Source organism: Pipistrellus hanaki (assembly GCF_964339955.1).
Source record: "Pipistrellus hanaki genome assembly, chromosome: 4".
In the NCBI taxonomy this organism is placed as follows: domain Eukaryota; kingdom Metazoa; phylum Chordata; class Mammalia; order Chiroptera; family Vespertilionidae; genus Pipistrellus; species Pipistrellus hanaki.
In genome coordinates this window covers 56,868,815-56,892,318 of record NC_140506.1, presented here as the reverse complement: position 1 = coordinate 56,892,318, position 23,504 = coordinate 56,868,815, and the positions used below count along the sequence as shown (strand labels likewise).

The window sequence follows — 23,504 nt, the reverse complement described above, 5'->3', positions numbered from 1 at the left end:
CATGATCTGAATGATTCATACTTTAGTTTATCTAAATTCTACATGTGTTAAGAAGTGAAAATTATTAAGAAAAGTCAGCAGTTCTTTTTCTCTAGAATTTTGCTCAGTATCAAAAATCACTTTACTGTTTGTTTTTTGTTTTTAAAGAGGTGTTTTATTCTAAAATATTTTTTAATTTTATTTATTTTTAATTTAAATTCTCTATTGTTTAAAGTCTTACATAATTCTCCTTCCCCCCACTCTTGACCTCTTCCTGCCCACCCCCAACCCTCAGCAAATGCCCTCATGCCCCCCCCCCCACTCTTATTCTAAAATTTTTTAATTGGATTTATTGGGATGACATTGATTAATAATATTAGATTTCAAGGTCTGTTTCTCACCTCAGGTAGAGAAGGATAAGGGTCATTAACATCTTTTACTATCTTTTACTAAGACAAAAAGATCCAATTGTTATTACTAGGATACCAACAGGCATATCCTTTTTTTTTTACAGTTAGGAACAGTTATTAAGGATGTCTTCTCACAGAACAACATACTCACTACAGTGCAAATTAAACAAAGTCTAGAAGGCAGAGGCAATCCTTGCCCTTGATGAGGTTGACATCATCTGTTTCTAGTATTTAAAATTACAACATTTGTTCTAAAGATATTTCTTAAACATAAAAATGTAGACAATGTGAAGAAGAAAAGGGAGTTAAAATCGTGAACCAAGGTTAAATATTTCATCTGAATGCAGAGTCAGATTCCTTAATTCATTATCTTATTTAACTAAATGAGCTGTCCTGTGTGCTGGTTACTGTTCTAGGCATTAGCCACCCAGTGGTTAATAAAACAAAGTCTGAGTCCTCATTGAACTTACATTCTATTGAGGAAACCCAGAAAAAAAAAATACTATAAATATTTACGTATATCTATATGGAAATGTGTGTGTGTGTGTGTGTGTGTGTGTGTGTGTGTGTGTGTACAGTATGAGAAAGCTGTTCAAGGGCATGGGGGTAGGTCAGAAAAGGCCACACATATATGTAGCAATTACGACATGCCAACTGTAAGCTAGGCAATGAGGATAGACTATAATAGAAGACACATATCTGCCATTATAGTATACTCATGTGGGAGATCCAGATAAACTAACAGGAAACTATTCTATTGCCACTACCTATGTAAGCCTGGAAGATTGGTAACACCCTCATCATGAACAGTGGCACCAACTTTCCAGGGTTATTGGAGGCATTAGACATTTATACTAGTAAAACATTTGGTATAGTGCCTAGTAAACTGCTAATTTTATTATTATATTAAGTGCCCATGTTGTAGATAACAAGAATGAGATTTATGGAAATGGAAGATAGCAGAAAGGGGGAAATGATAATAAAGGCCTTTAAAAATAAAAAAAGGGAAGAAAGTTGGGTTCACATGAGGACCTACAAGGTACACTGCAAATTGTATTTATAAAACTACAGAAAATAGATAATGGAATCACAACACACACCCAATTAAGTGGAAAGAATTAAACTACACATGATCGACAGAGAAAAGATGAAAGGACAATCAATTTACTACAAGTGGCTCTGCTGCTATTTCACTCACCAAGCGAACATTTCAGAGTGAATGAGGTTTATAGAAAAAATATAGTCTACAGGCAGACTCAGATCCCATACGTGAAATTTAAACACATCACCTCACTGAGTGTCTGATATAGCAAACAAAACAAACAAACAAAAAGACAGCCAAGGGTCCTTATGACTTTGATTAAATTGAGCTTTAAGCCGAAACCGGTTTGGCTCAACGGTAGAGCGTTGCCGGTCAAGGGCATGTACATTGCTTGCGGGCACATCCCCGGTGGGGGGTGTACAAGAGACAGCTGGTCGATGTTTCTCTCTCATTGACATTTCTAGCTCTCTATCTCTTTCCCCCACCATCTGTAAAAAATCAATAAAATATATATATATATATATATATATATATTTTTAATTGAGTTTTAAAACTTAGCTCCAAAAATTCTCTCCCTTTCCCTCTCCCTCTCCCTCTCTCTCCCCACCTCCCAGACCTAGCCTTTCCTCCCCATCAATCAGCAACCTCTGAGGCAACAGAAGCCTGAACCTGACTATTAGTCACACGATCTGGATCTCTGGAAGACTAAAGACAACATTTTACCTAAGTTTTGTTTCAGTTCCTGAGCCCTGAGTTGGAACATCTGGCAACTTGCTCATGAGACCAGAGAAAAAAACACCAGAAAAGACCCCAAAGTTCCCCAAGACCTGAAGAAATAATCACTCTTTATTTCCCCTCAGGAAAAACAATTTTAAATATAATAATTTCCGAAACCGGTTTGGCTCAGTAGATAAGAGAGTTGGTCTGTGGACTGAAAGGTCCCAGAATCAATTCTGGTCAAGGGCATGCATATTGGTTGTAGGCACATCCCCGGTAGGGGGTGTGCAGGAGGCAGCTGGTTGATGTTTCTCTCTCATCGATGTTTCTAGCTCTCTATCCCTCTCCCTTCCTCTCTGTAAAAAAAATCAATAAAATGTACTATCGATATATATATATATATATATATATATATATATATATATATATATATATAATGGTACATGCAATGAACCTTAATATTCCAAGAAGAAAAAAATTTTAAATATAGTATTACCAAAAATAAATAAATAAATAAATAAATAAATAAATAAATAAATATAGTATTACCAAAACTATACTAACAGTATAATATCACAAAAGTTGTAGGGAATATTAAAAATCTGCAAATAACAGGATTATTTCTATTATATTCTAAAATATTTTTTTCTTTTGGCTCTTTTTTGTTCATCTCTTTATGATGTTCATTATATTCCACAAATAAGTGACATCGTGTGATATTTCTTTCTCCAACTGCCTTATTTTGCTTATCATAATGCCCTCTAGGTCCAACCATGATGTTGCAAATGGTAAAAGTTCCTGTTTTATAGCAGTGTAGTATTCCATTATATAGATATACCACAACTTTTTAATCCACTCATCTGCTGATGGCACTTAAGCTATTTCCAAATCTTAGCAATTGTAAACTGTACTGCTACAAACATAGGGGTGCATATAACCTTTCTGATTGTTGTTTCTGATTTTTTGGGATATATTCCTAGAAGAGGGATTACTGGGTCAAATGGGAGCACCATTTCATCAATTTTTTGATGAAACTCCATATTGTTTTCCACAATGGTTGCACCAGTCTCCATTCCTACCAGCAGTGCAAGAGGGTTCATGTTCTCCACATTCTCGCCAGCACTTGTCATTTGCTGATTTGTTGAAGACAGCTATGTGACAGGTATGAGATGGTACCACATTGTCATTTTGATTTGTGTCTCTCTGATGATTAGTGACTTTGAGCATGTTTTCCTACATCTCTTGGCCTTCTGTATGTCCTCTTTCAAAAAGTGTCTACTGAGGTCCTTTTTCCATTTGTGATTAAATTATTTATCTTCCTTTTGTTAAGTTGTATGAGTTCCCTGTAATTTTGGAGATTAAACCCTAATCGCATATAACATTGGCAAATATGTTCTCCATTTCAGAGGACTTTCTTGTTGTTTTGTTGATGGTTTCTTTTCTGTGCAGTAGCTTATTATTTTGATATAGTCCCATTTGTTTATTTTCTCCTTAGTTTCCATTGCCTTAGGAGCTGTATCAGTCAAGATAGTGCTATGACATAGTCTGATATTTTGCTGCCTATGGGTGCTTCTAAGATTTTTATGATTGCCCATCTTACATTTAAGTCCTTTATCCATTTGGAGTTTATTTTTGAGTATGGTGTAAGCTGGTAGTCTAGTTTAATTTTTTTGCATGTATCTGTTCAATTTTCTCAGCACCATTTATTGAAGAGACTGTCTTGACTACATTGTATGCTCTTGCCTCCTTTGTCAAATATGAATTGAGCATAATGGATTGGGTTGATTTCTGGTTTTTTTTGTTCTGTTCCATTGGTCTGTATTTCTTTTCTTGTGCAGTACCAGACAGTTTTGAGAACAGTGGCTTTGTAGAAATGATCACCCTTGCCTCACCTCTAACCAATTGGCTTCCAGCATGACACCAAACTCCTAACCCACATGCCATTGATGAGTTCAGGCTTTTGAGCACTAGCTTCCTCTTCTCCAGGATGGCACTATTCATCAATAAAATAGCCAATATTTTTCCAATGCAAATTTACTATTTAACCTAGTGCTATTTTGATTAGATGTGATTTTCATCACCTTTTGCACTTAATTCATAACCAGCTCCTGCTTAAAATGCTACTCCACCTGTAAGAACTCCATTTTACAGATTTGCAAATAAGCATGTCCCCACGGATACCTGAGCAATACATAGCAGAGTCTATGATGCCTGCCTCATTCTTCCTGACTCAAAATCCGTATAGTCTTTCCATGATGCCCAGCCATCCCTAAGTTTGGATTTAAGGGAACAGGCTAAGATTAAGGAGCAAGATGATGCAAAACATGTAAGGGGAAAAGTTAATAAAACTAATAGGTATCTGAAAAAAAAAAAAAAAAAAAAAAAAAAAAAAAAAAAAAAAAAAAAGGAAAGAAAGAAAAGAAAAGAAAAAGAAAAAAATAAACCAAAGACAGAGAAACCAGGTCAGAAAATAATGGATAGTAACACTCATAATAAATTTCTAAAAAACAATACTGATTTCATGTTTTATACCACTGTGCTTACTAAAACTCAAGTATGCTGGCAATTCAAACATTTCAGTATCCAATTTCTATCTTCCTAACTACCTCTCCCAAGCAAAGATGTACACACGTGCACGTATGTGTACACACACACACACACATATCCCAAATCATGAGTCCAGACACTAACCTGTTAGTTCTGTTATCTTAGAAAGAGAAAAGAATACATGACAGTAAATGAGTGGAAAAGAATACAAGTAGGAAATAAATGTTGGGAGTAAAGATAAAACCTTCAAAGTACTAAGAGAAAAGTGTTTCCTTTGATAGTAATGAAATTGAGAAACTGTAAAAAAGAACAAATAGAAGTATCAGTAAGTCCTTTCAAAAAAAAAAAAAAAGTGTCTTTGAAAGTACATTCCAAAAATGTACTTCCAAATACATTCATTGGGCATTTACTCTGTGTCTTTGTATTCACACTAACAAGTACCTTTGGCAAAGTAGAGAATTGCATACAATGGAGTCAAGACAGTCCCTTCAATGAATGGTGTTGGGAAAATTGGACAGATACATGCAAATCATAAAAACATTAAGTCATATTTCCCATTGTAATGTTAGGATTTCCACTTACCTTAGGGGAAAATAATCCCTGGCCCCAATAAAAATCAAAAGTCATCATATGGAACAACAATTACAATAATGACAATGATAGCAGTTAATTTTTGGTCCTGTATCATGCCTTTAGATTTCACCCTATGAAGTACTTTATCCTGACTCTACCTGCAAAAAAACTTCCTCTTAGATTAGGTAATTTACCTAAAGACCTAACATTTTGGACATGATGAGGTTGGGTCTCACCCATGTCTGTCTCTTAATCATTTTGTAGTACTACTCCATTTTAAAGACTCAAACTTTTCCATGTGCATTCTGACTTTTTAAATGTAGAATTTATGGGCACGAAATAATTCTCCCATGTAGGATGCAACACTAAGTAACTAAAACGAATTTAAGGCACTGGCCTTAAATGTGTGCAACTTTTGCCCCCCTTCTTTGTGTTACTACTATTTCATACTGCACAACTTTTATCTTTAAATGGTACATAAATTAAGCAAGTAAGAACTCAAAATACAATGACATATAAAAGAAATATGATATTGTTTAAAGTCAGGGAACATTTCTCAAAAATTTGAGAAGTGGGTGCCACCAGATTCTCATTAAACTAGTCTGTGCCTACAAGGGGTTTAATAACCTCTAGTGTTTTTGAAGTGTAAATTTTACCTGGATCATTATGGGAATGAGGCACCACAAAGACTTGAAGGGGCTTAGTGTCCCAGTCATTAAGTTTATAGGTAATGTCAAATCCTTGTTTCCAAACACCACCATCTGGATTGTCAAAAGGAATTAAACTGTAAACATCCAACATCTAAAAATATAAAAGACAAATAAAAGGTTTAATTATGTATAACCATTATTAATTTAAACTTAATGCTGAAAAATATTTGTTCAAAAGTACTTATTGTTGTACTTCGAGTATATATTTTATAAGATAAAACTATTTCTGTAGACATGAAGGGTACAAGGCAGAAAACATTTAATCACTATTCAAAGGCTTAAAATGCTACTTGGATTACATAACTATTCTGATTTGATTAGTAACCCTCTTCCCCATCTGCTTCTAATAAAAAAAAAAAAATTTCATTCAATTCCTCCTCTCCTGCTTTATTTCCAATACAATTTAATAGGAATAGATAGTAACTAAACAGCAAACCAAAAAAATGATTTACTGAAAATGACTTTTTACTACGAGTTGTCATTATTTTATACTCAATCTCTTATATTTTAAAATCTGTATCTTAATGAAAATGCATCTATTTCTATTCTTTCATTTAGCATAAGTTATGTTTACCTTTTTCTGTTCTAAAAATAAAACTACAACAAGGTTGACTAGGTTAAAAATGGAAGAATATTTTTAAATTGAGATTTAGCTTTTAAGTGTTCAGATGCTTTCTAAGTTTCCAATGCAGCATTCCTTCTACATAAAATATATTTTGAACACAAAGGAAAAATGATTGCCCCCCCCCACCAAAAAAAAAACCTTAAAAACTTTTATTTTCCATATTCTATGCTATTAATATGACAACACAAAAACCCTTTGGTAAAATTTCAACTATGTAAAAGTTAAATCCATATATATATGGCTAATATGCTAAGTGTCTGACCAACTGGGTAATGACATCACATAGCAATGCCCAACTTCCTCTCCCTAGCAACTAGCCTCCTTGCAGTTCTTCAGCCCAGGAACATGACTTGCTTTATAGCCAGTTGAAAAGATTTCACACTGTAACCAAATATCTGTGAAGCATTTTCCTGTGCCTCATCTCATTTAATCCTCACTGAAGTCCTGGAGTAGGTAGATAGGAGACTCAGTGGAATCCCTTTTTCTTTTCATTAGCCGGAAAACAGAGATTTAGAAAGCTTAGAAACTTGACCCAACTAAAAAGAAGTAAAAAGTGGTGGACCTTGAAAATGACTTCAGGTTTTCTCACCACACAGAATATAGTCAAACACTGCTGCAGTTAAATATTTTACCCTTTGTTCTCCCTGCATGATCTACAATAATAATCTTATTCGTGTTGATATTTACTGCTGTGTTGCTAACAATTACCTGAAAGAGAAGTTGGGGTCCTTCACTGGGCTGAAAAAGATTAGCTAAATCAAAAAGCAGGTCTAATTAAGCAAGTTTATTCTATTTCTATAAAAGACTAAGTTGACTCGTACATGCACAATACATATAAACCTCTTGCTGGCGACAATCATACAAGCATGTTTTGATCTGTCATTGTCAATTGTGAATTTGGTATAGAGAAAGGGCAAATAGCAATATTAAAATATTTCTTCTAATTCATTTCCTTTCAGTGTACATGAATTTGTGTACTGGGCCACTAGTTAATATATAAATGAATTAGAAAACTTTTTTAAGATATCAAACAAACTACATAAAAGTGAATACAAAGTATTTTAAGGCAATAATATATTTCTCACTTCAGAATTTCTGACTTTAATAAAGTAAAATACAATGCACTAAGGATAAGTCAACAGATCTTAGGGAACCAGCTGGCCCAGGGAGGATGTGTTAGCAGTCTGCTATTTCTCCCAGTTCTTTCTTTAGTCTGCAGATTTCCCAGACCTGCTGCCTCCCTCTGCCTGCATTCCATGGTTGCTCCTACCTTCTTTCTGTCCATCCCAGATTTAGACCCACCCCTACCAAAAAGTTTTTTGTTCCTCTTTAAAAGGAATGAATTAAAACCTGAACAAAGCCAAGCCTCACAGAAATAGATATATCCCTTCAAAGAACAGGATAGGATCCTAATCCTAACTGAACCTGGCCACCCATTACATGATGAGGCTGCAGGCATAAGGACTGGCCAGCCAAACTGTTCCCAGTTTCCAGCTTGGCCTGGGAGCCATGTCCTCGAGATCATATCACATTATCTGTCCCTAGAAGTTAGTAAAAATTCCTACTTAGAAGCCAGGACACAGCCAACTCATTTAATCCAACTTTAAAATATTCACTTCATAGGGTCCTGTCACAAAGTTCCAATTTCTGGTCTAAGGCATAAGGTTAAATCTATAGCTCTCTGCTATTTTGCAGAACTAAAAAAATATGAGTACATATTCAAAGCCTAAGAAAGGCAAAAGTTCTTTCTTACCTCGTCTTCAACTCGACTGTCCTCTATAACAGTGTAATCAAAAAGAATAATGCAAGCCAAATATGTAATTTTAAATTTTGTAGTAAAATGGAATAGGCAAAATTAACTTTAATAATATATTTTATTTTAGGCCAATACATTCAATATTACTATCTCAATATGTAATCAATATGAAAATGAACAAGATACTTTATAGATTATTTTTTCATACTAAATCTTCAACATTTTGTGTGTAAATTATATTTCAAGCACATTTCAATTCAAACTAGCCACATTCCAAATTTAGTAGCCACATATGGCTGCCATAATGGACAGCACAACTCTAGAATATTTATCTTCCTTCTCATAAAGGCATATTCAACAAAAATAAAACCAATCTAAACCTACCCTATGCGAAACCTATAATGTATAACATTGATATAGAAAGAGGAAGGCTCTTCTTGTACTCTCCGAAGGAAGGTAGGAAAATTTCATTGGCCAAATTTAAACCTTTAAAGGTCTACACGTGCTACAAAAAAAACAACAAAAAACAAGACTGAAGAGGTATACAAAATGGCCGCATTCTCAAAGTATAAAATAAAAAAATTAGAAGCACAGAATTACTGAATTTTATCACTAAAAAAGAATATTAATGATCATGTAATTAATCAAATCACAGAAACTAGAATCCAGAGAATTTAAGTAACTTACTAAGTAAGAACAGATACCAGATCAAATCTAAAAAAGCAAAAACAAACCTAGTGATTATTAACAAATGCATACATTACCTGCACATCTGCATTATGACTTCCGCTTTGTGAAGCAAATAGACAATCTTCAGGGTCAACTGTGAGGGACTTTTTCGATGGCAGAAAAGGTGAGCCAGCACGTTGGCTGAAATTGCCTTGTGAACTTTTTGGCCCATCCTCCACAGACTCACTCAAATTGATGACCGAATCTCTAATATTTGAGATGATCTCATTATTCTCAGCTAGCAAACGCTCCAAATGGTCTATTTTTTCTTGTAACATTGAGAGCTGGCCCTATAATAAAAAAGAAAGAGGCAGCTATATGAAACTCTAACATAGCTCTGAGATACCCATATTTTTTTTTAAGTTATGTAACTGTTCAAGAGGGCAGCCACTTACCCTTCACTTTCCACTTTTATAAGTGCGATTATAGAAAGCATTAAAAGCTGGATGGTTGAAATACAAATTTACAGCATAAAATGTTCTTCATGGCTGCAATCTTTGTCTAATCATATTTTAAAAAGAACAACAGAGGGACAAAAAATATTTGGGGATATATTTCCTATTATCCCACACTCAGCCCTAAAATATATTTTGGTCTCTAAAATCACTAAGTATAGTAACTTATTATATTCAGGTATAAAATTTTAAATTCAACTAAAAATTATTCCAGTTATTCCCAAAAGTCAAAGAGTGACCTTTAAACCTGAAAACAATCATCTCATCTCAATAAGTAACAATAGTGGACAATCCTAAATAAGAGCTATGATCTACAGAAAAATCATTTAGTCAATTGTAAATTTAGCCAGAAGCTTGCGGGGGGGGGGGGGGGGGGGGGGGGAAACAACAACAAACTGAAATGAACTATTCCCCTTCCCCCAAGTAACCTCACATTATTAAGTCATTTAAATTGGTTATACTACATTGTATAACTTTAGGTTTTTAATTATCCTCACATTAATTATAGAGGCTTGCTCTCTCTATAACATAAACCTTGCTATATAGAATAACACCTCAACTTATGAGAGCAAGGACAATCTCTGTCTTGCTCACTCCTATACCACGGGTCCCAAATACAGAGTAGATAGTTATAAATTTGCCAAATTACCCTCATATTTCTGGAAAGCAACTATAATTCTTTAGTGAACATCCACTGTGCCAGGTATAATGCTACATGCTGGGAAAGCAGGAATGCATAAGATGAGTCCCTATCTAAACACACACACAAGGTGACACTGTAACTAGAAATAGCCAACCCTTTACCCCCAAAAGTTCACATTAGAGTTTAATAAAATAACTATATGGATAGTGAGCAAACAACTCTAGATACCCAAAAACAAAAATTATATCACAGTACAAGTAACAGAAAGACAAAAAGAAGGGGAAAGAGAAAAGAAGCTAAAACACTTAAATGTCCAAAAATGAAGGACTAGTCAATATCTAATATCACAAGACAGTTTTTAGGGACTGAAAAGTTAGAAATATTTTTTTTAAATAAAAATATATGAGAATGTACTTTCAGGATATACAGTGGGGGGAAAAAGCAGTTTTAAAATAGTATGCATTAATAAAATATCGATAGTATATATGACATAATGATTCCCCTTTTGAAAAATAATACATATGGAAGGCCATAATTGAGATGGTAAAAACTAGTTATGAGCATTTCCATTCTTTAAAAAAAAAAAAAAATGTTGTCGATATTAGAAAGAAAGCAAGGGAAGGGAAAGAGAGAAACATCAATTGCCTGCCTCCTGCACACCTCCTACTGGCAATTGAGCCCATAACCCAGGCATGTGCCCTAGCAGGGAATAGAATTGGCGAACTCAGAGCATGGGATGATGCTCAACCAACTGAGTCACAACAGTGAGGCTTCCTTTTTTTCTTGTTATGTACAGTTGTTGCTTTTGCAATGGGGAGGCTGAGAGAAACAAGGTTTTTACTCCCAGGTTACTAGCTAGCTCAATAAGGGAGAGAAGTCAACAGACTGCTGTCTACCAAAAGAAGGCCATTTCAGCAAACTGAAAACTGACAGAAGTCTGAAGGGACAAGGGAAGACATTTTAGAATAAGGAAGAAAAAAAAAAAAAGTAGCCAAAATTAGAAGCAAATTACCTTGGGAGGTGAGTAGGAGAGGTAACACTGGAGATGAATACTCAAAGCCCTGACCAAGAGAAACAAGGAGCACAAGACAGACATGTACCTCCTCAGACTTCAAAGATGCTCTCATAAGCATCTCTACTTAATAGAGACAGAAATAGCCCCACACATATCAAAACTGCAGTCCTTTAAGATATCTGTCATCTCTAAGTGGGGTGGCATGTCTCCACAAGGTAGAAATCTGAAGCCTGTTCATCAGCGTATACAGAAGCAGGAAGAGCAACATTTTAGCACAGAACTCATCCTGCAAGACAAGTCCCTAGTGAAAAGCAGACAGAGAATATAGATCAGTTCATGACTAGAAATGGCAAAGCAAAGGAAATCTGATGATCAGTACATTACTAGTTCAGGGTTCAAAGAAAAACTAGTTGAACCACGTAGACTTCAGGTCAGCAAAGCTGTTGAGCAGTGTTATATATACTACAAGCCCTTTTTTATAAGCTCACAACGATGTTGGTTGAGCGTTTCTTCGAAGAAAGGCCATAGAGGACTCTTGACATAACCCAAAGTTTACCCAAAGAAGGTAAAAATATTTGAGAGGCAGGTACACAGCTGACTAATCTGTGCCTATTTTCCTAAACAGACATACTATCAAAGGCTATCTGAAATAAGAGAAAAACTTTTCTTCACGCATTTATCATACCACCACACACTGTGGCTTTTTGAAACCACTCCTGCTGAACTGAATATTTCCAATGCTGAAGATGCAAGTCTACTTCAGTGATGCTTGCAATTTCTACCACAGCAGGTAACAACAGTAAATCAAGGTCTTCTGATTGCAAGCAGAATTAGAACATAATGATTTGTTCTGCCTGTAGTAAAGCTACACATCTCCATAAATAAAGCCTTAGCTTAGTCTAAAATATCACTCCAATAATATTGTCATAAGTATGTACAGTGACAGAAGCTTACTAGACTTGCGGTGATCACTTTGTAAGGTTTATAAATGTTAAATTACTATGCTGTATGCCTGAAACTAATATAATATTATGTCAACTATAATTCAAAATAAATTTTTGAAAATATTAAAGGGGGAAAAAATTTATTCCAATGAAAATTAAAAGTTGTGCTGGAAAGGCTAAAAATAAATAAGTAAATACTACCATCTTAGAGTTTTGAAAGATGCCACATGTTTTATCAGACACTTAACAGTGTATAAAAGAATATATGAGCACCGACTTTCTCCAAATCTTCCTGTACTTTCAGAAAAAGATAATTCTGGAGCCATGCACACAGCAAAACTGCCTTTAACTCAACTAACACACACCGAGAAAGAACAGGGCTCCTTCCTGGTCCCATAACCAATGGAGGAGAGTATTATTAAAAATAAACATTATATGAGATGGATGTTTCATGAGAAAGTATCCAAAGGCTTCCATGTTGCCAAGCCTGATGAGCAGTCTTCACCTTATTCATAATCGCAAGAAGCACTTGGCACTCCTCCTTCCTAGAAACTGTTTCTTCACTGGCTCCCAGCACAACATACTCTTGGTTTTCCTCCTGCCAACTGTTTATCAATCTCCCTCTCTCCTCAGTCTCTAAATTGTGGAGTTCTCAAGGTTAGCCCTTGAGCTCTCTGCCTGCTCTATGCTATCTTAAATTATCTCATCTATTCTATGACTTAAATTCCATATTTTTGTATTGATGTTTCCCACATTTATATCTTTATCTGAAACCTCTTCTCTGAAAAAAAGGAAGGAAGGAAAGAAGGAAGGAAGGAAGGAAGGAAGGAAGGAAGGAAGGAAGGAAGGAAGGAAGGAAGGAAAAAACCGACCCATCTGTCCAAATGACTGACTTCTCAACTTGGGTTTGACACTTAAGTCCAAAAGAAATCTTCACACACACACACCAAAAAAAAGCCTTCTATAGTCTTTAAGTCTTCAGTAAGAATCTCCACCTGGTTGGTTAACGCACTCCCAAAATCTTGTTGGCATAACTGATTTTCCCTCCCTAACCCTGCTCACACATTCAACCCTGCTCACACATCCTACATGCTCTTTTCATCTTATCTCCAAAATTAGAGGCCCAGTGCATGAAATTCATGCACTGAGAGGGGAGGGGGAGTGACCCTCAGGCCAGCCTGCACCCTCTCCAATCTAGGACAGCACCCTCCCCTGCTGGCCTGGTAACCCCCAACTACCCTCCCCTGCCAGCCTGGTAGCCCCTAAATGTCCCCCTCCCTCCCCATGCAGGCCTGGCCTGCCCCAACTGTGCTCCCCTACCAGCCATCTTTGACCACATGGGGGCAGCCATCTTGTGTGAGGGCATGAGGATCAATTTGCATATAGCCTCTTTATTATATAGGATACTTACTGAATCAGTTAACCTCCCTCCCTCTCAAATGCCACCACACTGGTCCAAGCCACAGACATTCTCTTCAGGCCTAGTAAAGCAGTCTCTTAACTGATTTCTCATATCCATATCCTTTAGCCATGTCCTAATAAGATTTAATACTTTTCTTACATTCCAGTGTTCATTTATCAATATATTGAAAATACCTTGCAACACAATCAATAAGGATAACCCCCAGAACTGAATGTGTGCACACTACCTGTTCTAGCCACCAGAGCTGCCTGGCCTTCATCCCTAGCCCCTGGACTTGGAGGTGCCACTGAGGACCCTTGCAATCACTGCATATACTCTGCAACATTTGCCAAGTACCACACAGTTGTCAATGCTGTGGCCTGCAGACTGAGAAAAAGAAGGAAAAAAAAACCACCCCCGAAACTGGTACCGTAATGCATCCCTGCACTGGGTGCCCTGCAGGCTAAACATAGGGTCACAGCATGCTCCAGCATCCCTTACCCACAAATGAAAAGCTTCCTGAAGTCTGGTTCAGGACAGTTAAGCCGTTGTTTGTTGTGACTTATTACAGCAATAGAAAATTAATACACCTGGCAAAGAGTTGAACCAATATAAAGCTTAGGAAGTATTCTCACACTTAGAGTCCCTGTCAGAGGAAGCTGCCCAATCCCCGTGCGAAGTGGAGAGCTGAGTCTGAGGAGCTAGGACCCTAGGCGTTGGAGCAATGGAGGCTGAGTCCATGCCACTTTTATGCTGTTTCCCCAGGAGCATATTTTGTTCCAACAAGGCAATAGAATAAAGGAGGCAGGAGAAAACTTTATGGTTAAAAATATTTTTCAGAGAAAGAAACACCAACAACTCCATTTTGAACAGTTTGGGAGCTAATAAATAAAAAGTGTATTTAGCTGTTCTGGAGCAATGGAAGGACGAGTGGAGTAAAAGGCTACTGAAGTTAGCTAGGTAAACACCTTGGTGCCTTGGGCCAGGATGGTAGAGGTGGAGGAATGTGAAAGCATTTGGCATTGATGAACTAGGAAAGGAGAGGGCAAGAAAAATGGCCTTTTTCTTGCTAAGGCAATTGGGAAGATGATAGGTAGCATTTCAGGAAAATAAATGCTGGGGAAGGAGCAGAGTGAGAGGCAAAGGTTCTGTTCTGGAGCTACTAGATAGTTCAGAGGTGTTATAAGATAGATATGCAAGTCTGAAAATCAGGAAAATAGATAAACTTGAGTGGCCAGTATAAACATGAAGTTAAAGCAGTGGGGATGAATGACATTACCTAAGAGAGAGTGCTCAGAGCTGCTTTTTATAATTGTAAAAGGCTCACCAGGCGATTCTCACACATCTGCAGTTAAGAACCACTGCATTAAAGCTAAATATAGGGACTGTGATTTGGTAAAAGAGCAGACGCTTTCCACTAGGGGTTTTCACCATTAGTGCAGTATTTCTAAGTCAGTCAGAAGCTATTCAACTATATACAAGAAAATCCTGCTTTTCAGTTAGATTTCAAGCACTTAACAAGAAAGTATTTTAGTTTGATATGATAGAATGACAAGTAAACCCTCAAGTTACCACTCTAACCCCTTAAGATGTGTAGTGTTGATGCCAAAAAGAGTACAAACTGGGGCTGTGGCTATAGTTAGGTATCTAACTCTACTTCTACATCAACAAGGCACAAATCACAGTTGCAAATGACTTTTTAATGATATTTTCCAGATCTAGGGCTTATCATGCCTGAATCTCTTCCACATTATTATCTTTACATTGCCACTTGTTCATTCAAAGAAATAAATGCCCTCACTATGTGAACATAAAGAATACTTACTTACATAATATCTTGCTAAAACATAAGCGCAATGCATTCTTAGCCCTTGTAAATCATATTCATAACCCCACACATGCCTCAATGTGATAGTAATAGAGGCTGCTAGATGCAGAATACAGGTATATGGCAAGAGTCCCTGCACTGGGGTTGTGAAGGGAAGAGCTGGGACTAGCAGCTCACCACCTTGCCTCGGTGGGGTACTCAAACAAGGCAATAGAATAAAGGAGGCAGGAGAAAACTTTAATATCCATGTCCTAATAAGATTTGGACATGGATGCACCTGAGTAAACCACTCTGCAGCTGCCAGAATCACTATAGAAGATGCTCAACCCACACCTAAAATATCAATAGGCCACTCAGGTTTTCCCTACCTTTGTCATCCCCACCCTCTAACCACCTCCAAAACCATAGTCATGATTCCAGTTGCTGGCACTTTCTTCTGCTCCAGGACACAGCTCCATCTCCACTCTGTGGGCTTCCTGATGTATATTTAGATTAAAACCCTATGAACTCACCTGCACTAATGGTGAATTAGCCCAATGCAACAGCACAGAAATGACCACCTGTTGAGGCAACATTTTAGGCACTAAGCTGCTATATAAATGAGATTCTGCCAAACAGGTTATTTTTTTAATAACTATTATTAGAAGAACCTGTAAATAGGGCAAAATGTTTGAATTATAAAATATTTTCATACAATCCAACATTATTCTAAGCAAATTAAGTGTTGTCTAATAAATATTTTTCTTTAATTCAATACTTCTTATACTGTTCTATGGAAAATTATTTTCTTTATACTTTTTGCCAAAAAAAGTTTTAAAACCACTGATTTTTCCTCAAATGTATTTTTACTGTATTTCTCTTCTGAGATATGTCAACAGTATACTTTACCCAAGACTACTCATGAAGTTTATGAGATGTACTTTTATACCACAACAATTCCCAGGGAACCACAGTCATACTGTCATATGTCATCTGGCCAATGATTGTTGGTCTATGTTGGTAATCTTTCTTATATTTTTTGACATATGCCTGTCTTTTTATAGAGGTGTTATTATGCACTGTCCATTTATACTCTCTGAACTCCCATGGATGAATGGCACATATTGTATTTTAGGATCTGCTGTTAAATAAATGCAACTGACATGTCTAAGATGGTTTTTCATACAGAAATAGTTTGGGGGAGTCTCTGAAAATAGAGTTGTATTCAGTAAATAATTAGCTTATTTATAGCAATCATTTCCTCAGTAAGCTCCTCTACCCCTTTCTAAATTCTGAAATTCCTAACTAACTCTTTATAAGCACCAAGGATTCTATAGTTTTACAAGTCGTTCCCTACTGACTTTTCTTTATAAAAATTCATCTGAAGCAATTGTTCTCCAAGGGTGAGGTGGGAACCTCGTAAATACCACAGAAGCAAGAATGCAATAGTAAGGTACAATATAATGTATAAAATTATAATAATAGCAAACGTCTAAATGTCATACCATCAGATTCAAAGAAGAGTTAAGGATATAAATTTCTTGGGTAGTTAAATCTTTTTATTCTTCTTCTTTTAAAAAATTATTGGTTAGATCTTCTCCATAAAAGTCACAAGAAATATCTTGAATCTCCAGTGATGTCCTCAATTGGGCCTACAATTTTCAAGAGGTGGCCTGAACACAAATACAGTTCTTACTTCTTCAATTTGTGAGGGGTCAGCAACCAATCAAAGAGTAGGGGCTCTTCTTTACTATAAACAAGAAGCAATTGAATTTTTGGTATTCTCAGAAATCTGTCTTCAGAATAACCTTGAACTTTGAGGTCCTTTCTTGGGGTATTGCCTTTTAATATTTAATTAAATATCTATTTCCCTTCCCTTCCCTTCCCTTCCCTTCCCTTCCCTTCCCTTTTCTCTCTCTCTCTCTCTCTCTCTCTCTCTCTCTCTCTCTCTCTCTCTCTTTCTCTCTCTCTCTCTCTATTTGTGCACATACTATAAGAAATGTACTTGGCTCTCTGCTCTCTTCTCACAAGTCCCGAGTGAGCTCATTCACTCTCATATACTGATGACTACCAGATCAGCATCTCTTCCCTGATCTCTCACTCTGGCATTCCAACCCACTTGGCTATTTCTACTAAAATCCACATCATCAGAAATGAAACTGAAGCCTTTCTGGTAGTGATGACCTCCTCACAATAATATGCCTCTCGCTAAGGATTCCTCCATCCTTCTCCAGAAAAGAAGACGACGAAACACAAGAAGAAGCACCTGGTGCAGAGCCCCAATTCCTACTTCATGCATGTAAAATGGCCAGGATGCTATAAATCACCACCATCTTTAGCCATGCACAAAAGGTAGTTTTGTGTGTTGGTTGCTCCGCTGTACTCTGTCAGTCAACAACAGGGGGAAAAGCAAGGCTTACAGAAGGATGCTCCTTCAGAAGGAAGCAGCACTATTAAAAGCACCTCAAATCAATATGAGTAGGAAACAATTCCAATAAACACATGTTGGGTACAAAATAAAAACAAAACAAAAAACAAAAAAAACCTGAACTTGGCTTCTAACCCAGCTTATCTTTCAAACTATCCTTTTCTAAAAACAATATAGGCAATCTCCTAATACCCCAAAGGAAAAAGGTGGAAGAAATTTTTAACTCAAACCAACCCTTTATCAAATCTATTAGAAAGCCTTTCTGCTTCTTTTTACAGAATGTTGCCACCTATTTCCTCTTCCTCTTCCTCTTGACTCTAGCCAATTCAGTACTAATATAGGGATTTTCTGCCTTATGTCTATACAACTTCAAAAAGATTCTCAGCTCCTTTCTGCTTCTGAGTCTTCCTACACACTGCTACCAGAATAATCTAGATTGAATATTCTCTTAGCTCTCTTCCAGGTCTAAAATTTTCTATGAAATTAATTTTCTAGCCCTGCTTTTCTCAAGCAGCTTTCTGGTATACTTAGTAACTTCAAATGGTTCACTTCTATCTAACTCATAACTCTTCAGACTGGTTCTCAGGATAATTCACAATCAGATCCCAAACTACCTCCCCTGTTTTCCCAAATACGCTTTAACAGGCAACGAAGATTCCAAGTCAATCTCCTCACTTCTTGTGATTCAGGATTCCTTCATGACTCCAAGCCTTTGAAAACATTATATAATACTTACATTCAGACTTTCTCCCTTCAAAGTCTTACCCAATCAGAAAAGCCTAGCTTCTTTCCCATGTGCTTTGGTAAGCTTGGCCTGGGCCATAACCATAACTTTGTTTCTAAATTCCCTTTAAAACCTTTGCCCTTATATCAAGAGTATTAATTAATCCCTGGCTAGTGTTTCTCAGTGTTTGGAGCATCCCCTTATACACCAAAGGGCAGTGGGCTCAATTCCCAGTCAAGGGCACATACCTGAGTTATAAGGTTCAATCCCTAATCTGGGACCAGGGATAGTGCAAAGAGGCAATCAATTAATGTGTCTCTCTCACTTCTATTCTTTCTTCCCCCTCCTTCACTTCCTTCCACTCTCCCTCTAAAAACCAACTGAAAAATATCCTTGGGTGAGGATTAACAAAAACAAAAACAAAAATAAGGATATGAATTTGAAGATCAGGCTTATTTTTTGCTCCTGTATAACCAGAACCTACAACAGTACCTGATACAGAATAGGTAAACCTCCGTTCATAAATATGTGTTCATTGGTAATAACTGACATTTACTGAGCATTTACTGTATGCCTATAGGCACTGTTTTAACTTCTTTAACTCTTAGTGAACCAGTAAATGACACTTGTCTCTTATTATTTCACAAATGGCAGTTAGATCTCCTCAAATAACCAAGGAGCCTTTTCAAAGCAAGTAATGTAACTAGTATGTCTATCGTAATCTCCATAGTGCTGAATTCATGGGAAGTTTTCAAATATATACTGGTTACAGTACAAGAGAAGAGCCACTATATTACAATATCTTTGGTATGCTATGACTGGTTCTGAAATCTGGTGCAAAATTCTAAAGTCCATTTTACATGTCTCAGTGTCCTTACCTGAAAAGCCAAAGACTAAATAAATTACCAGACCTGGAAGCACCCTCCCTACTCTAAAATTCTATGTCTGATTTATATATATATATATATATATATATATATATATATATATATATATATATATATATATATATATATATATATTACCACTTTTCTGGGGTCCTAGTAAGTATTAAAAAGAATAACTACCTCACTGGGTTCTAAAAACACAAATTCAGGATTTTTTGTGTAGAAAATAATTCTGAGAATGATTCATACTCTCAGCCTTCCATCCTCTAATGCTCTACTGGATAAAAAAAACACACACACAAAAAAAAAAAAAAAAAAAAAAAAAAAAAAAAAAAAAAAAAAAAACTCTACCACAAGGCATAACCCAAAAATTCCACATTTCTCCAGATCTTTGATATGAAACAACTTAGGGGAACTGCTCAAAGGACATCTTTAGCCCCAAAGTACAGCCTCCCTCTGAAGGAGAAGAGCTTCCCACCACAAAAGTGAACACTAGCTATGCTAGAGAAAAGGTGTTTAAAAGGAAAAAAAAATCAGCAAATTCCCTGGGTCTCCAGACTCCTGATTCAGAACAATGAGCTCACTGGTGGAAATGGAACATATTCTGGGGCCTGCTCTGCCTTGGAAAAAGCATTTAATTTCTCTGGACTTCTTAAGGTACCTACTTGAAAAGGAAGCCAGTGGAGAAACTCATTTACATGTGAAAAATGCACAAATGCATACATTTAAAAATGGGAAAAATATACTTAAAAGTTGTAGCACCACTCAAGAAGAATTACACATTCTCTGTTCATACCAACTCTACAGCAAATTAATGATGACACCAAAATCTCTGTGGACAGAAAGGGATGCTGGCCTCTGCCTCAAGGAATGAAGGAAGTCACACATTATCTTTAAGAAGCATGAAGAAGGATTAAAATGAGCAGAAATTAATTACTCTTTGGTAAGTAGGATAGTAGTCCAGTGCCCTTTCAGACATCCTTGTAGTTCTCTGCCTCCAAGCTGAGCAGCCCTCGGGGTTCCAGAGAAGACTGCTAAATTCTGGTCCAGATCTTTGGTTTATGAGGAAGATAACTAGACCCTGGCTCTCATTCTATAGCTTACTAATCATCCCAGCAATCAGATTAGGTTCACAATTCAGCCTATCTGTAAATTATTATAAATCCAAATATTATAAAGTTATGGTTTTCAATCTTGAGACTCTATTAAGCTTGTATTATTCATGCCCTAAAACTCTGTATCCGAGAGCAGTCCTGCAGTGAGAAACCTTCAGGTGACAGGAAGAAAACAAGCATGTCAAACACATCTGTATTCCAGCATGAAAGTTCTCGTGAGTATACCTAAAAATGTATGAACATGTAGATAACAACAGTTTTAAACCATACTTTCAAAAAAACCCAAAAAAACTAAATTTGACAAATGCTTATATAACAACCAGTTTATGAGAATTTTATTTATTTTTAATTAACCTATCTCTACCTCAAGGTCAAACCATACTACAAGCCTCCTATGTTAATAATAGAGATATACAAGTAAACCAATAATTAAAGAATTATTTTCTGTAAAGAGCCATTTTAAAAATATTTTATTTTATTTCATGTGGGCCATCTGACCTTTTAGCACAATTCATAAAAAAATGAGTTGAGGATATGACATGAAATATTTAACCATTTAAAAACATAAAAAGCATTTTTATGTTTTTAAATGGTTTTGTGGCCCTACAAAAGCAGGTGACAGTCTAGATTTGGCAGCTGGCTTAGGCAGGGTTTAAGACCAGAGAGAGGCCTTAAGACAAAAGGGAAGGAAGGAAGATATTTACCAAGAACTTTGTTCTTTTCCTAACCCTATCTCCATCCCCCTTTCTTTAAAGAAGGCTATTTAGAACAAAATAAAATGAATAAAGAGAGTCTCCATACACTTTATTTTCCACTTTCCCTGTTTTTTCTCATCTCAAGAAAGGATACAAAATGCAATAACCAGAATCATTAGAATTAACATAAATAAAACAATGATTCATTGAAGAAAGGAAATAGCTTGCTAAGAAAATTTCAGATATCTCCAATTATTTTTGCATATGATTTTCATACTACCTTGTTATTAATCAATATATCTTATCTTCCTGTGCTAAAAGGTAGAGGGAATACAACCTGGACTACTGCCAACCTCTAATTCAGCTTGCAGAAAGTAAAAGATGACCTAACTACCATCACCTTGTCTCCATAATGCTTTTCTCAGAATAAATATATCCAATTTTTAAAAAATTAAATTTCATTATAATAATCTTCCATTTTTTCCTTAACTTGCATAAGAATATAATCTACCCTTATATTTTCTGTGACATATTACAATTTAGAATCCCAAAAATGTAAGTGAATTTTATGCATCCAGACAAAGGATACATTCAATCATCCAAAAAAGCTAGATATCTTTTTGAGTATTAAAATTAAGCCTTTTGATCACTCCTTCCGAAAACGCAAAATGCTAACAAAGAGCAGTGTATAAAGAATAGGCTTTTGGCTAGACTGTAGCCAAACTCGTTTTCAACAGGGTTGATTTTTTCTCCATAGGACATTCAACAATGTCTGGGGACATTTTTGGTTGCTACACCTGAGGGAAAAGGGAGAAAAAGGTGTTTCTGGCATATTTTGAGTAGAGACCAGGGGCGCTGCTACAACACATAGGATAGCCGCCCCCCCCCCTCCCAAACACACCAAAATGTTACAATAGAATGATGATGTAAGGCAGCCAAAGATAGAACTTGTATAATTTTAAGCTGAAGTGCTTCAAATTTTCTTTAGAAAACAGCATGTTAAAGTTAAAAATGTAACGTAAAATATTTACTGGGTTGGTGCGGCTCAGTGGTTGAATGTAAGCCCAAGCACTGAAGGGTCACAGGTTTGATTCCAGGTCAAGGACTCTTACCTGGGTTGCAGGTTTGCTCCCTACACCAGTTGGGGCAGGGGCAGAGGCAGGAGGCAACCAATCTGTCTCTCACACGGGTATTTCTCTCTACCCTCTCTCCAACACACACACACACACACACACACACACACACACACTCTCTCTCTCTCTCTCTCTCTCTCTCTCTCTCTCTCTCTCTCTCTCTTTCTCTCTCTCCTTCCCACCCCTTTCTCAAAACAATTGAAAAAAGAAAAAATATCCTCAGGTGAGGAGTAACAAAATAAAAAAAACTATGTAATGGATAGCTACTATATGCTTGTTGGCATAAAAGTACTAATAACATTAAAGCATCTCACAGAAAAAACTATGTTATGACCTCAAGAAACTGAATTCATTTAAAGCAAAGGATTTACTTCCTCCTATCATAAGGCAAATTTAGCAATACTCAAACACTAGGTTTGAACTCCATTTCAATACAATTAATCCTCACACTTATTTGATCCTAAGCATGATTTCAACCTTAAAATTAGCAACATGGCTTGCAATCTGTTACTGAAAGAGAAACCCCTTTTAGCTAAAGTAGTCTGCTTCCTCTTGACAACTATGAAAAAAAAAAGCAAAATTCACTCTTTTAGAGTTCCTCCTCGCCTTCTTAGTTCTACATGTACTGGAAAAGCAGATACTACTATGAACTTGACCACCAAGACAGGCTGGGTCAAAATCCAGCAACCAGAGATCATGTACAGCTGCTGAATATCCTCCCATTTTCTTAAAAATCTCTATGGAAGGGAGGGAACAACAAGCAAAAAGACTGTTGGAATAAAAATAGCTAATAATTAAGCAGGGGATCAGGAGCAGGTACTGAACTACTCCTTCTAGGAAAATCTCAATACTTATGCCACCTGTCAAAAAAGGCCAAAGTTTTAACAGCCATCACAAAAAGCAATAGCTGACTCAAAGTGAAAACAACAAATAAAATTGGTAATTTTAGTCAATGTTTTTTCCACAACCCAGAAATCCCATAATGCTAATGAATAACAGATAAGCCCCTAAAAAACAGGATTGCAACATCCCCAAATCAACGGGTTTGTTTAGGCCCTGACAGCAGTGCTGATCTGGGAACAATACATGGAAGAATAAACTGAAACCTTCAGACCAGATGCAGTCACGAGTTTTTGTCCCCGGGGTGTAGAGGAAGTTAGTTGAGTGT

At 36.4% G+C, this 23,504-nt stretch overlaps 1 protein-coding gene and 1 pseudogene across 2 annotated transcripts in view; one reads left to right on the top strand and one right to left on the bottom strand.

The window, feature by feature from the left end:
- Window positions 1-23,504, bottom strand: part of MAN2A1 (mannosidase alpha class 2A member 1) — a 140,500-nt gene that overhangs the window by 111,663 nt on the left and 5,333 nt on the right. The window contains exons 2-3 of the mRNA XM_084882803.1: window positions 9,124-9,378; window positions 5,925-6,069 (exon numbers count right to left, since the gene is read on the bottom strand). Of these exons, the coding sequence (XP_084738929.1) occupies window positions 5,925-6,069; window positions 9,124-9,378 (400 nt within the window). The remainder of the gene's footprint in view (window positions 1-5,924; window positions 6,070-9,123; window positions 9,379-23,504) is intronic.
- LOC311622076 (small ribosomal subunit protein eS27-like) lies at window positions 17,322-19,452 on the top strand (annotated as a pseudogene). The gene has a single exon. The product of its transcript is annotated as a small ribosomal subunit protein eS27-like (transcript).